This window comes from Polyodon spathula, unplaced genomic scaffold, assembly GCF_017654505.1.
Source record: "Polyodon spathula isolate WHYD16114869_AA unplaced genomic scaffold, ASM1765450v1 scaffolds_764, whole genome shotgun sequence".
Lineage (NCBI taxonomy): Eukaryota > Metazoa > Chordata > Actinopteri > Acipenseriformes > Polyodontidae > Polyodon > Polyodon spathula.
In genome coordinates this window covers 768289-784029 of record NW_024472252.1, presented here as the reverse complement: position 1 = coordinate 784029, position 15741 = coordinate 768289, and the positions used below count along the sequence as shown (strand labels likewise).

Below are 15741 nucleotides of genomic sequence, written 5' to 3'. Positions count from 1 at the left end.
TGCAGTTGTTCCAGGAACAAGCTTTTTAGATCTTGCAGGCACCTCTAAAGGAATGTACCCCAGCAGCTCCTTCTCAATGAATGGACCTGTTCTGCTGGTGGAAACACTTTCCACTAAGTGTCTCTAATTACTATGCACTTGCATAGTACTTACTTAGTAAACAGATGTGTACTTACACACAATGACAATGTTATTATCCATCGTTACAATGTTATTATCCATCGTTACAATGTTATTATCCATTGTTACAGTGTTATTATCCATAATTACAATGTACTTCACGTGTACATATTTTTTGCATGATATATGGAATTACACACTTGTATCTGGAAAGTGTTCGGGTTAAGGTTATATGGTGTAAAAAGATTTCCACATGAAGTACATTGTAACTATGCATATTAGCATTGCAATGATGTGTAAGTTCACATGTATATACTAAGTATCTACAATGCAAACACACAGTAATTTGATGAATTGGGCCCAGTCATTGCAGGAGGCCTCTCTGCATGCTGTAGGGTAACTCACTGCAGTATTAAGATTGTTAACACGCTGGGAAACACTTGTGGATTTCACGTGGTTTCTGAAAACGAGAAGATGATTCAAGCGCGGTTACTGCAGAGCAGAGACAAAGTGTCCAAACAGCAGCTTTTAATTTCTGGGATTCTTCTTCTTGACAATAATCACTCAAATTTCAGCTTCCCTTTTCTGGTCAGAGAGCCGTCAACAGCGACTCTTGGAAGGGCTTCTCCAGTTCTAACCTTTAGTGAAAGTATCCCTGAGTCGGGAGGATTTTCTTGCTGGATCGGATCTCTCCAGTCATTAGAGCTTCATTTTCAGGACCTGCAATAACCCAGCTAATGTTTCCCCTTTAGTGATTCATTGACTGTTTTATTAGCGTTATTAAACACAATAAAAATACTGTAGTGCTTTATTTTGAGTGTCAGAAACATTTAACTAACATGCAATTAGTCTCTTGATGAAATTTAGTTCAATCAGAAAACTGATGGGTTACAGATTATTTATTAAGAGACTGGAGAGCAGTGCTACAGTGCTGTGACAGGGTAGCATCACAGACCAGGCTGGCTAGCGGAAGGAAACAGACCCAGAGAAAGAACGTTGCAGCTTGAAAGCGCCACAGTGCACTTTATTAAATAAAAAAAAAACACAGAACACAGGAACAAGCAAAACAAAGGTTCAAACAAAATAATAACACACTTTTAAGTTGTGCATTAACCTTTACTACCAAGCTGAACCATTGCAAAAATGACAGCACAAACACAGAACAGTCAGAACGCACCATATCACTGATGTGGGAAACATACTTCCTAATCACACTATATACACCATGCACGTGTGTATCTATCATTAGACTGCCACTGGAGCTCAGATTTTATGTATATGGAGAGTATGTGTTTTGAGACTTGACATTTTCCTGCTCCAGTGAAAAAAAGAGGTGTTCTCTGTTAAAACATGCGTTCACTGTCTGCACCACTCATCAAAATGACCAGGCATTTGCACTGTACCTTCTCGCTACTGATGTAATTACAGTGAAAGCACCGCTGTGATTCACTGCTGACACCAGAGAAAGCAGTGCCAAAAAAAAAAAGAGAAGCTTTCTAATCAAGTTCCGGCTTCCCTTTTCTGGATAGGCTCTGACTCTGGCTGAAGGACTCCCTTGCTCTGCTTACTGCATTGTGTTCACATAGAGCAAGAATCAGTGGCCACCTCTTAAGAGATGAGAGAGGCTTACTTTCTCCATGTTTCTGCAATCACAGTTGCATTGAGATAGATTGCAGAGCGTTATCTTCAGCATGTGTGTTTCAGGTCCCTGGATGGATTATCAGGGGGAGAGGGGGGTGTGGCTGACAGGTTGCATTGCAAAGCCAGGTGGAATTGCAAGCACTTGGTGGTCTGATTTGTTCAGCAAAATACTGTATTTTCAAAGCTTTTGTAATTGCAGTAAAAAAAAAAAACAACAAAGTTAAATGGAGAAATCTTCCGAAACGAGAAACAAACAATTTGAGAGAATTATTATTACTTGCTTGTTTGGTTCTAGTTTCTCCTGTGAAAAAATACACTAAAATAACTTGGGAGGAAATTACTGACTGTGGTCAGAGCTTTGAAAATCACAGACCGTTTTTACTGCACAGCCAACTTTAATGAGGTTTAGTGACACAAAAAGGTGCCCTTACTGCTTTTTCAAAGTCACCTAGGATTAATCAGAGTAGGTTGGCAGCAAATTCCTTTAGTTTTAGAGGGGGGTCGAACTGTATTCTTATTTTCAAAGCACTGTTTAAGAGTTAATAGTCCTTATAACAAGCATTCCTTAAAACGCTCCTTAAAGTTTTGCGAATCAGACAGACTTCATGAAACCTTTTGTACAACAATTGATCTTTAAAAACCATTAAGCATTAATGACAATCTGAGTTTTTTTTAATTTAATCCTGCAGTGTCCCTCAGTTGAAATGCAATTCTTTGCTACCCTGGACCTTGTTGGTAGGCCAGTTGGTTTACTTTCGCCCAGAGATTTGGGCTTCATAGTTCAGGAAGCAAAACAGAAAATAAAAAAGGGGATTGTCTTTTTTTTTTAAATGTTGTTTTTTGGTATGACAGGTTTTATGGGAAACGCGTACAGTGCTGATGGGAAGTATCACATGCAAACTGAGAGTTATTAGATGTTTCCTTTAGTTTGGTGACCATATTTTTTTAAGCACACTCATGCCTGCTGTAACACGTGCTTCGGTCTTAACTGACACCTAGAAAACAAGGGGCACTAGAGGGAGGATTTACAGAAACATCTTCACACCGTGTCACCTCTGCAGATTCACAATAATCACGTCCACACACACATTATTTTCTGCTGCTTTTTATTGGCAAAGATTAAACAAAAATATAAAATAAAAATGACTACATTTTACAGTACAATTGTGGTCATAATTTAAATAAATATATATAAATATTTTCATTTTAGCTGAACCCACTTTAGAAAATAGTTTCAAGAGATATAAATGTAGTACAAAAATATATATATATGTATTTTTTTCTCGGTTATGAAATTTTTTAATAAATCATAATAGTTAATGTTAATAACTGATTCATTTAATTATCGTTCAATTCATATGATGTTTTTAGGTGATTAATATAAAGTATGTTTTGTGTTTAATTCACAGTAATGTACCCAAATGCAATTACGAAAAAGCTGCTAAGCTCTTAGATATTATGAAGTGAAGTTACTGCCTCTGAGCTGTGTGCTGTATGAACTGCTCACTGTCTTTAAAAGAGCTACCAATGCTGTTACTGCCAGCCCTCCTATACACAGCAGCAGCACAAGACCCTGTGAAACTCAAAATATATATTGTTTTACATTTTGTATTACTGTTTGTGATTCTGCGATTATCATAATAAATAAATAAATACATCATAATAATAATAATAATAAATAAAATAAATAGAAGCGTTTACAATGTATAATAAATATTAACTGAACCCTCCCCTTATAAAAGTTTTCCACAGCATTTGAATGCACATCATGTTTCAGTTTTGCCCTGCTTGGTTATGCTCTGCGATTCCCATTATTAACTCTGGCTTATTAATATGCTTTTGCCAGCCTGCTCTGTGCTTTGCAATGCTTCCCTATGCTTTACCGTGTACTTGCTGTGTTTTCACTGTGGTGAAACTGGTCTGAGGGTTGGCGCAGTGGCTCAGGGGGGCCTCACTTTTGGTATTTGGTCCTGAGCAGGGTGAAGTCTCGCACCACCTTGCCCAGGTACCTCTCCAGATCTCTCAGGATGATATAGCCCTGCAGCTTGCTCAGCCACTCGTTCTGGGGGTTCAGCAGGGCGTCAGGTACAGACTGGCTCAGGGTTTCAGGAGCCGGGGTTTCCAGAAATTCCAGCTAGGGGGCGACAAAGACAAACCACAACCGGCATGAATCACCCAGGAAATAACCTTTTCGGTGAGTCAATGGTTTGCTTATGCAACTTCAATAATAAAAAAAAACGTCAATTCAGCAAAAATGAAAACGAAAGAGAAATCCACAGCCTGATTACAAGGTTTCCACTAAACAGTAACATCCAGACCATGCAGCTAATACTGCACCGATTTTACAACACAATTATTATTTCCATGACTGGGTGTTTTTAAGCTTGGAACTTTGTTCTTTTTAAATAATTTTTACATTAATGGTGCATCTCTATTTTTCTCAGTTGTGATTACAAGGGTTCTAAATGCCTGCAGATTGGGTATTCTGTTTGCAATCGAGTGGATTCCAATAAAACTCACATATTTGAAAACACACAGCGCAAAAGCATATCATAGTGCTAAACAACCACCAATGTAAATACCCTAGAAGTCTGTATAAATCCTGCAGTGATTTACTGACTCACTTTTTAATAACAATGCCTGCAATATTCATACAGTGGCATGAAATCCACAGATCTAGGGTGTGGGCATCTGGACCCTACCTGGTGCTTCATCTGGAACAGCAGATCCCGCATGTCCAGCAGAACGTCCTCCATGTTCTGGGCGAGCGAGCTCTGGGGCATGCTTTCCAGCTCGTAGATGCGCTTGGCGTCCACGTGGATCCAGAAGACGTGGAGATCCTTGAGATTGATCAGGAGCCTCTCGCTGTCCTGGGATCAGAATAGCGGGGAGAGGGGTCAGACTGGTTTCTAGCATGTTTATAACAAGATCTAAGAGGCGAGTTTCTCCACAACTCTTTAAGTGGCGTGGAACAAGAAAAGCCTTCATGGAGGAGCAGCTTCTTGCCAGTTTAATAAAGTTAGTCAATGGTTTTGGCTTCAGGATAGGGCTTTGTATCTGTTGCTGGTTCGTCTTTAACATGCACTGAGGTGTGTTAAGTGTAGTGCAGGGTTACCTCCATGCTGAGCCAGGTGCTGTAGTGCAGGTTGATGGTCGGCAGGCTGGTCATCACCAGGCTGTAGTCTTCGAAGGACTTGCTTCCAATGTGCTCTTCCTTCTGTGAGAGGAAACGCAGTGGGAGAAAAAGAGTCAGCTGATTTACTGGGAACAATTAAAAAAACCCACAAATTTCAGATGACCTGGACTCTCTGCACACCTGTTTATTCCTCACCACAGTACAACACGCACGCAGGCACGCACACGCAAGCACACACACACACACACACACACACACACACACAGCAACCATCACTCGCTACTCCCATGCTAGCAAGCCTTAATTGCTTGATTGAAATCAAGTGTTTCTTTCAACAGCAACTGTATCACAATCAGTAAATCCACGTGACTTCCAGTAGCACTCTCCCGGAGTAATAGCCGTAGCGAACTGTCCAGTTTACAGACTTTAAAATACTGGCTGCTTCATGACATCCGCTTGATTACTGGAATAATGTTCATGTCGATATTTGAATGTATGTATGTATGCATTTAATTATGCATGCATCGATGCATTTATTTATTTAGAATAAACACATTCAAATATATTTGGGTGGGGGGGAGAGTTTTCGACCCTTACATATTTGCTCAGCAGCGCGTAGACGTCGCTGTGAATCTTGCGGGCGAGCGCCAGGCACTGAGAGAAGGATTCCCTGTTGCTGAATATATCCTGGGAGGCCACCGGGACCAGCAGAGAGGCGCTGGCGCACAAGAACAAAGCCAGGGGAGTCATCATCGGGCAAGCTGAGGGAAAACTGCAACAACAAGGACGATTTCATTAGACCGGCGAGACAGACAGGGCGGCTCAACTTTGCAGTCCATTAACCCTTAAAAAAACCAACACAAAATAAAACGTTATTCTCGTTTTTAAAAGCACTGCAATTTGATGGTTAACCCTCGCGTCCACAATGATCTCCAGTGAAGACTTTCATTTGCTTCAGAGTTAACGATTCAAAGGTAACGTCCTGTGGGGTCAACACACGGTAACTCTTTCAGCACTTTTTAAAAATTGTTTTTGGCATGTAAAAATACAAGAAAGTTGTTTTTCTTATGGTGTAAATAGTAATACAAATAAGTCTCAAACCCATCGGAAGTGTTTGTTTCCCATGGTTCATGGGAAGTCATGCATGAAATAATTATTTAAATAAAAACATATTTAAAGGTGGGACCCAGTTTGTCGCCAGCAAGGTAATGAAGTTAAACTTTAAAAAACATTTTAGAGAAATATTTCCGCTTTTAAGACGTTTACTGCATGATGTTTAAGCTGAGATCAATATTCGCAATAGCCGTCAGAGCAAAGTGTGCGCGGGAACAAAAGCGCGCCTTTTTAAACACAGCCTCAGTGTTTACTTTAAATATAACCAAAAAAATAGATAAGAATACCTTTTTAGCGTTTATGATTATTAAGAGGTATTTGCAATCTCTTGCATAGGATTAATGTTCAATAATAATAATAATAATAATAATAATAATAATAATAATAATAATAATATAAACACATGATAAGAATAGATCTAGCAACATGTTTTAATACCAGTGCTGCAATGTAGCTGTATGTACCTGTGGAGTTTTGTGGAGTTCTTGCAGTGTCACACTCGGTTCAGTTGTATGGTTTTGTTATGTTCTTTGCCTGCTATTTATTTGTGTAAAGACCAATTGTGAAATTTACAAAAGGGGAACAAAGAATTTCCAACAATCGGTGGCATAAATATAGTGGTTTTCACTCTATCAATGTGTTTTGAATTCTCCCACATATTGAGTAAATGTAAAAATGAAGGCAAGATGCCCACACAACACGACTCAACAGCATCACGCGGGGCTTTCTCGGCAGCAACTTGGAGACCACCCTCCGAACAAGGTAGTCTGCAGGCAAACCCCTCCTCAGCCGGGTTTGTTTTCAAATCTCACAGGTCAAATCCCTTTTTAGAACAAACCTAGGACTGATACAGAATAACCCTCTGTTGCGTTAGACAGCTTCTAAAACAACTGAAAGGAGGATGGAATGCAAAGCTTTTAAAAAAGAAGGATTAAAACATTCCTTCAAACAGTCCTATTCACAGAGCATTTACAGATGATATTTAAAGAATGTTTTTTCTGTCAAAGTTAATGGGTTAAATATGGCTTCTACTGAAATAGCAGCAGTCCAGTTGTGTGCACAGGAAACTTTATTTGATGCATCAAAATTTCTCCCCATTTTATTGTGCCCAATTATTATCTGTATCCTCGGCTCACCGCTCGCAACGCCCCGCCTGCTGACTCGGGGAGCGGAGGCTGGAGCACGCGTCCTCCGAAACGTGCTCCTGCCAGTCCATCATTTTACACACTGCGAGGCCACCAGACCTATAGTGCTGGAGGACAACACCCTGGAGCTGTGGATTCCCCTGCCCACCTAAGCCCTCCCTACCTGGGCAGCGCTCGGCCAATTGTGCACCACCCCCTGGGAGCTCACGGTCACGTGCGGCTGTGGCATAGCCTGGACTCGAACCTGTGATCCCCAGGCTATAGGGCACATCCGCGTGGAGCGCCTATAGAAGCTGTAGATGCCTTTAATCGTAACATACAGAGTGCAAGGGTTTAACATTGCTTTGGGGAGCATCTCTATAACACTTTATATTAAGCAGGCAATTTTGAGTGTAAGTACTGAGTAATTATTTATGTAGTTACAGAGTAGTTACACATTAGTTACAATAATCGCTAAATTATTACACATCTTCATGTATAATTACACATTACCTACATTGTAACTAATGTGTAATTACATTGTAACTACATAAGTAATTAGTCTTTATTTTTTAACGCATTTAAATGAAAGGTGCAGAAGTGATTAAGTGAGTTAAATCGAGTGTTTTTTTTTTTCTTCTTCATCCTTAATCACTCGTAGACTTGGGAGTTTTGAGTTCAAGCTTTCTGATGTCATTTTGATGCGGTACATCCTCTTTCTGTGAATTTGCTGAAAGCAGGGAGTGTTGTTGTGAGGCTCCCTGAGAGAGTATGATAGAGTCATTGCTGGACCCCGGGCTCTCCTTTCAGTTCTCCTCACCGGCCACAGAAACCTGAGCAAGTATTTCCACGTCGTTAGAGAAAACTGCACAGCTACTAAAAGAAAAAACACAAATAAGCACAAAAAAAAAACCAAAAGCCTCACATACCCATCTTCCACTTTCAGCTGGTGCTGTAGGGAAGACCTGGGAGGAGTTTTAGGTTATTCCCTTCATTCAAAAAATACATCAAACCACTTTTTTTTTTAATTTAAGGCAACTTTTTCAAGTTGAATATGCTCACCTAATAAAGTAGCGAGGCACAGTACCAACTGAAAACACTTAATAGCAGCATAATGGCCACGATCAGATTGGAATACCACTGTGCTTCCTCACGTTGCTTTGTAGCCATTCATACCCTTTTACTCACCCGCTAGGATTTCCATTACGTGAGAGTAGATGTTAAAGCTTCATGCTGATTTGAACTCTGCTCTCGCCAAGATAAGCGCCAACTAAGACGCAGCTTTACAGTAAACTAATGTGATCCGTTCACGTCTCCATCCATTTGCGTTTCCTTCCATCTGATGTTGTAGATATCCTTCTGTCTGGTGTTGATCGCTGAAGTGTAATGCTGGCTCCAGGGATCAGCTTATTTTGCCTCCCCAGTGAATCAGCCACACACAACGGCTGCGATGCTGGCTCCATGGATCAACCACAGTGCCGTCTCCCCTTTTGGATTGAGCTAAGTAGGGTACTTCTCTGGGGTCTTCAAGTAAGCACCTTCCATCCTCTGTGTTTCGTCAGCTAGCCCACAACACTTCAAGTTAATTCATGTCTAATGACGTTAATGGAACTTAAGGGGGTAATAATTAAAAAACAAGGTTTTTGAAAAACTATTATCTTTTGTTTTTTGTTTTCACTTCCTGTGTTACCTCTAGCCTGCAGAAAGCCACGTTGATTCAGGGGGACCCTATTTTTCCTAACACAGGATGTGGGCTTACAGTGTGGCAGGTCTAACAGGCTTCAGAAAAGTCAAAGGGAAAATCTAGTTTGAAGAATAAAGACAACAGTAAGACAAACTTTTAAGTTTGATTTTGTTTATTACATGTTAACAACAAGTTTACTAACACAGTGACAGGTGTGCTGTTCATGTTTTCATAATAAGGGTAACTAACATATAGTAACATGTCTATAAAGTCATTTAAAACAATGATCAGCAAATTAGATTCTTGCAAGCTTAGTGCCAAGACCCTTTTTAGGGTTAGGGTTAGGGTTAGGGTTAGGGTTAGGGTTAGGTTTAGGGTTAGGGTTAGGGTTAGGGTTAGGGTTAGGTTTAGGGTTAGGGTTTTCTCGACGGACCTGTAAGGTAGGATCTTGAATCAATCCTTTGGAGGGGCTGGCTGGTCCTTTGTCGAGATAGATGTGGTTTTACCAGTCCCTGTCCCTCACTGACTCAATCCAATCACTTTTACTTCTTCTCGCCTGCCACACAGCAGCCTCTCGCTCTGTCTCTCTGTTTCTCTGTCAGTGAGGATCTCTTTTCAATGGAACTAGAGGACTGGCACCAGAGCTTTCCCAGGCTCCCTTTGAATCCCCCCTCCGCCACAATGTTCCTCCTTGCCTGGCCGTTTCAAAATGAGAAAAGGACAGAATGAGGTGGCAGCCTGGCTTCAGTGACGGTCAGGCTATGGGCGTGTTTGTGCAGAATGCAGCGCCACTGTTACTGAGACAGCCGGACGGATGACCCGAGCTACCAATGCACAATGAAGAGTGTGTCAGCTCTCTGGATCTTGTGTGGCTCCTCTGTGCAGCGTCCCTGCTTTTGTGTTCTTTCGCCTTTGCATTGCCCTCTATCAGTGTCACTACAAACATCTGGTAGCAAGATTACTTCAAATGGCATTCATACGCATAGCTGCAGTTACTGTTAACCTACATGGGGAATAAATGCGAAGGCACAATACTGCATACACAAAACGAACAGGTACATGCAATTCAACTTATCTCATTCACTTACTCCAGCAGTGTATCGTTCATTTTGATTGTCCTTTCACTGGAACGAACCCCTCGATATAACGAACAAAAGGCTTGGATCCAACAGATTTGTTACAGGCTGTACTGTGTTTATTTGCATAGCTCAGATTGGTTCCCTAGCACGCCATCTGGTGGACAGTCTATTCACTACCTGCTGGACTAGCGACATGGTGTGAGTGTGATTGACACCCGGATTTGAGTATGAACGAGCAGTGAACAGCGACACCTGCTGTTACAATTGCAACATGACAGAGTCTTGAGAGATTGCAAGCCTGCCACAACACGCACTCCAGAACAGACCTGCGAGGACTCTTATACTCAATTCTAGTTTAGTTTCTGCGCATCTATCTTTAAAAAAAAAAAAAAAGCATGGACTCATTTGCAGGAGGGTTAACACTAAAACATATTTCATTATTCACTCGCCCTGTTCTATGCATTAATTGTGTCGTTTTGCATGAGGGATGCCTTTGAAGCATCGAGAAGAGTTTCCAGCTATGTTCTATAACTAATATTTTGATATTAGTAATTTCACAAGTAATGGTTTATGTCTTCATATGACGTAGGCTTCCATGGTTATTTCTTTATTTAAAAATAAATATTATTTCTTTATTTTTATTATGTTTTGTAATAGGAAGATTATAGCAGCAGTTTGAAGCAGTTCCCTGCTTCACTCACCCGCTGAGTGTGAACCCGGGTATCTACAATGACACACGCACGCTCCCTCTTTCTCTCTCTCTCTCTGACACAAGATTAGAGGAAACTTTTTTAAATGTTTTACACACAATTATTCCAAAGGGGGAAAAAATACCAGTCGTGTTTCCTGTGCAAATATGAAATACCGAATCTGCCCCGCTAGTGCAATGGTAGCCCAGGAATATAATTTAAAATTTAAAGAAATTGTCACAACACGCCCCAAAATCTCTGAGAGAACTGTTTATACGTCGAACCGGAAATAATGTATCGCTTCATAAACATCCCAAGTATAGAACTGGTGGATTGAAACCCAGGGTACTTGTTATTGCTCTTTCGAATACATTCCACAAGGGGGCGCTGATGTATCAGATCTCCCAGAGCCGTGTATAGAGTCTCTGCACAGGTCCAGCTCAGAACGGCTGCCCTGCAGCACACCATTACTGAAAATGAGACATAGGCTTTGACTGTCCTGGCAAACCACGTGTTATATATATATATATATACACACATCAGCCTGCCAGGTAAAACAACAGTATATCAAATGTAAAGGAGGTAGATGGAAATATAGCTTATTCAAGAGCTCAAACTATCCAACTCCGATCTTTGACTGGTTATAAATATAGCGCAACTCATAAATGCGCTTCACTCCTGGAATTTATGACTGTAGGAGTGTGTTTGTTTCAGGTAGTTAAGTAACTTCCACGGTGCATTAAATAAACGGATTGATTTGGGGACATTAACTGGGTTTCTTTGTCGTAACGGTCTCCATAAAATCTGAGAGATTTTTTAGATCCTCGCTATTTAGATGTGTTTTGGTTTATTTGTAATACTCTTGTGTTAAGTGATAGTAAAAGAGCAGCTTTACATTAGATTACTATGACTTTAAACTATCACTTCTTAATGCTCCATTAACACCCGCCTAGCCTGCCTGTGTTATTAATTCTCCTTTGTGACCCTGCTGTCTTCCTGACTCATCTAAACCCTGCGTCTTCGTGAATTACTCTGACTGGTAAACACGTGTAAATCTGCACTGATGTTTTTGTTCTTTTTCGGAGTTTGTCCCCCTTCTCGTTTCTCTCCCTCTCACACTAGAAGACCCTGTGTTGTTTTTCTCTTTTGTTCGAAATCCCTAAAAGCCTGAACCGCTTTTCTGATTGGCCGGGGCCTGTCTCTAGCTGCTCCCCTAGCCAATCGCGTCCCAGCTGTGTTTGCGCAATGTTCTTGAGCAGAATAAAAAAGGGAGCTTGAACCAGTGCGCCCCGAACAGACTGGAGCCGAGGAAACGCTGCAGAGAGCAAGCTGCACAGAGCATCGCCACACCGATACCGAGCGACCGGGGCGACAGCCACTGACAACCGCAGGTAGGAAGAGAAAACCAAGCGTCGCACCACCGGAGAGCAGCAACCGCGCAATTACACAAGAACACAGCAAATAGCGACACATCCTCTTAGAAGAGGTACACTGGGGGCGACAGTCGCCTTAAAGAATGGATGATGATATCATAAAGCCATTATTTCTATTGGAAATAGCAGCGGCTGTATGAAACATTGTTTCCCCGCATCATATACCTGGGCATCTGCAGAGTGGTTCATTCTGCGTCAAGATTGCACACTCACATAAAAAACAGAATTGAGATCACCTGGGGGGAAAAAAAGGCAAATATATAATTATTGTTTCATATATAGACGTGCGTGTTTTTAATTCTCAATGGATGCGATGGAGAGAGAATAGCGCAGCTTTATCTACCGGTTGCATGGTTGGTATTCTTCCCCTCTGCGGCTGCAGTAAGTGTGTGGATAATGATAACCGCTACTTGGCTAAATGTGTTCAAACAGATAGAAGCGGATTTATTTTCCGTGGAAACACACGGTGCTTTTATTTTGCATGCGCTCTAAGGGGAGATGGGTTAGTAATACTGAACTGGAGGGTTTAATGACCAGAACAACGCATTATATAACCCAGTGCTTCGTTTAAGAGATGTTTTTAATAAAGACAAATAAGTTTAGGTGAACAAACTAATAATTAACAATGGCGTTGACATAGCAACAATTGAGGCTTTAAAATACAGGGGGGGGACAGCTAAAAAAATACAGCGAATCAAACATTGTACTTGAAAAGTATATATATGTTTATATTTTTCGTATGTCAGTTATGACTGCTGACTTCGAGCAGATATTTGTCATTGTCATTCACGGTCGGTTGAGCAGTTCAAACCCAAGCGCAATGTTTTCTCTGTAGTTTACCTACCGGCTGTATCGTGTGTTATTGCGGGTCCTGCTACTTGTGATGCGCACACAGGTTTCAAAGTGACACACATCTCTCTCTCTCTCTCTCTCTCTCTCTCTCTCTCTCTCTCTCTATATATATATATATATATATATATATATATATATATATATATAGAGAGAGAGAGAGAGAGAGAGAGAGAGAGAGAGAGAGAGAGAGAGAGAGAGAGAGAGAGAGAGAGGTATGTGGGAGCCGTTGTTGTTCTGAGTTTGAGAAAGCGGCATTTTATAGCGTTGTTGCAGCCTGTGTCATGTGCTTTGAGTCTATGCATGAAAGTTACATTGAAAGCTACACACTCAACCGCGGACCTTTGTCTGTGCAGACCGCAAGCAGTCTGAGGCAGCAGCCAGTCCAGCTTAGACCGGTTTTACAGGGACTCGCTTTCCTCTCACTCGCTTTCCTTTCACCTGAGGAGATACATTCATCTCAAACTGTTAGGGATGGCATCACTATAGCGCCGGAGTTTGTTCTCCACAGCGGGAGGGGGAAGGCGGTGTAGCGCGCCTGTGGGAGCACAGGTAGGGTTGTTTATGTGAAGCTGAGGGGCTTGCTGCAAAGAGGCTGAAATATATCAAACGAATTACGAATTTGATGAATTCATTACAAAAGCAAATTAATTGAAGCTCCGTACCAAAATCCATCCAAGCGCCTGACCCATTTTACTCGTTGCCGCGACCCACACAAAGAAGTTAGCACCAGTTAATTTTGTAATTAATGAATTAATTACAAAAGCAAATTAATTGAAGCTCCCTACAAAAATCCATCCAAGGCTTCTGACCCATTTTACTCGTTGCCGCGACCCACACAAAGAAGTTAGCACCAATTTGAGCAGTCCTGTTCTTGACAAAAAATACCAAAATACACGCGTTGAAAATGGCGTTCAGTGCATTGGAATTGCTGTTCGCATTGAGAGGAGACAGCAAACAGTTGCAAACCATTAACATGCAAGCGGGCTGCTGCTCTAGGCTGATGTGTTATTGTGGGGTAACGTTACCCAGCGTAACATGAGTCGGGAAAAACAAAAAAAAACAATGCTCTTGTCGTGTTTGTCATGCACACTGATGTGCCAGGGAGATGAATGGGTTTCCTTTGTGGTAATGAGGCGCCATCGCCAGAGCTGCAGGTAGACCCAGTGCTTCAGGGCTAGAAAGGAGTGAGCTGCACTCTGGCAGTAATGTGGGTTAGAGTTATTATTGCAAACAGATCTAGGAACAAGCTGGTGTTACTAGAGTTTAAAAGCAGTGACCTCTTCCTCCAGCTGTGTGTATGGTATGTATCATTAGAGTATATTGTGTAATACACTGTCTTCAGTTCGCATTGTGTAACAGTAACCATTTATCCTTTCAGTTGTTCAGATTCAAGTAGACTTCAAAGGCCATGTTTTCAGAGTCCTTATTCCAGTTTCTAATTTGAAACGCCTGCTCCTGTTACAAAACTAGACCCAAACAACCAAGTCTTGGATTTCAAGGTCTCTTAAGCACTGCCTCTCATTTTGTAACACTGACTCTGTTTCTCCTTTCAAAAAATAGGAGTTAAGGAAGTAATGGAGGAAGGGCTTTGAAATCAAAGCCCCTAGTTTGTTTGTTTGTTTGTTTTTTTGCTGTCTTCATGCACCCCTTCTCCCCGTTCTTCCCCGGCAGGTCGGAATCTTAGTTTCCCGGTTGTCGACGCCTCTCAGACGTTGCCATGGCTCCGACGCTCGCCACTGCTCACGCCCGCCGCTGGTGGATGGCGGTCACCGCGGTGATTGAGAACCTGCTCTTCTCCGCCGTGCTCCTGGGCTGGGGCTCGCTCCTCATCATGCTCAAGTCCGAGGGCTTCTATGCCTACCTCTGTCACGAGCCAGGTAAGTCCAATCGCTCTGAGCCTGTATGCGTGCGCATAGTCCCTGAACTAAAGTGACCTCGGACGTCTTTTAGAGGTGTCTGTCTAACCATGGCACGTTTAAAAGAGTCACGCTGCTCCCTGCTCTTATGCACAAATCATTTCCATATATTTGTGCTCGCTCTCTATTCAGGACCACATAAAAATGGGCTAGAATGCACTTAGAGTGGTTTCAGTATGCATACAAACACAGCAGGGTCTGTTCGCTGGCTCTTTGCGGGACAGGGATACCCAGCAGCTCTGAATCCCAGCTTCACCTCTGTGCTGATTGAAAGACGACACTGCTGTTCACAGGGGCAGATTGCTGTTGATTATGGGATGGCGGAGATAGGCCTGGGCTGACTTTGCACAGAGCTCAATTGTAACTCTATCAGAGGGAACTGAAACACCAAAACAAGCCTTACAGGACAGTGCAACTTCTTTATTTAGAAGAAAAAGAGAAGGACAAGCTTTTGTAAAGGGAATGGGGGAAGAAAACCAACCAAAAAAAGGTATCTAATCTTCAGCATAATATGAGATACCTGCCGCTTGCCCTCTGTGTCTGGGAGCACTTTAGCACTGAGACGTGAAAGCAGAGACTGGTGATTCCTAGACGTGCATTGTTTTCTGTCATTTTTCAATCCACTCTACCTGAAGTGAATCAGTCTTCCTTTCAGCGCTGACCTGATTTTGTAATACACTGGGGGGGGGTATCTGTAATACACCTGCTGTTATACACTAGGGGGCAGTATGTCCAATACCCTCACAGTGTTCTACACTAGGGAGCAGTGTCTAATACACCTGTTGTTGTACACTAGGGGGCAGTATCCCCAATACCTTGACTGTGTAATAAACTAGGGGGCAGTTCCTAATGCCCTGACTGTGTTGTACACTGGGGGGCAGTATACCCAATGCCCTGACTTTGTAGTACACTAGGGGGCAGTATCCCTAATGCCGTGACTGTGTTATAGGGGGC

At 42.0% G+C, this 15741-nt stretch overlaps 2 protein-coding genes across 2 annotated transcripts in view; one reads left to right on the top strand and one right to left on the bottom strand.

Moving 5' to 3' along the window:
* Positions 1 to 3712: 3712 nt before the first annotated feature.
* LOC121308641 (cardiotrophin-2-like) lies at positions 3713 to 5647 on the bottom strand. Its single transcript, XM_041241153.1, has 4 exons — positions 5495 to 5647; positions 4877 to 4978; positions 4464 to 4631; positions 3713 to 3895 (listed from the first exon to the last, which is right to left on the bottom strand). Exons 1-4 carry the CDS (start codon positions 5645 to 5647, stop codon positions 3713 to 3715), a joined length of 606 nt encoding a protein of 201 aa, XP_041097087.1.
* A 6219-nt stretch (positions 5648 to 11866) lies between these two features.
* slc43a2b (solute carrier family 43 member 2b) overlaps positions 11867 to 15741 on the top strand; it is a 37250-nt gene continuing 33375 nt past the window's right edge. Inside the window, 2 exon segments of the mRNA XM_041241172.1 lie at positions 11867 to 11977; positions 14543 to 14748. Of these exon segments, the coding sequence (XP_041097106.1) occupies positions 14589 to 14748 (160 nt within the window). The 5' untranslated portion in view covers positions 11867 to 11977; positions 14543 to 14588.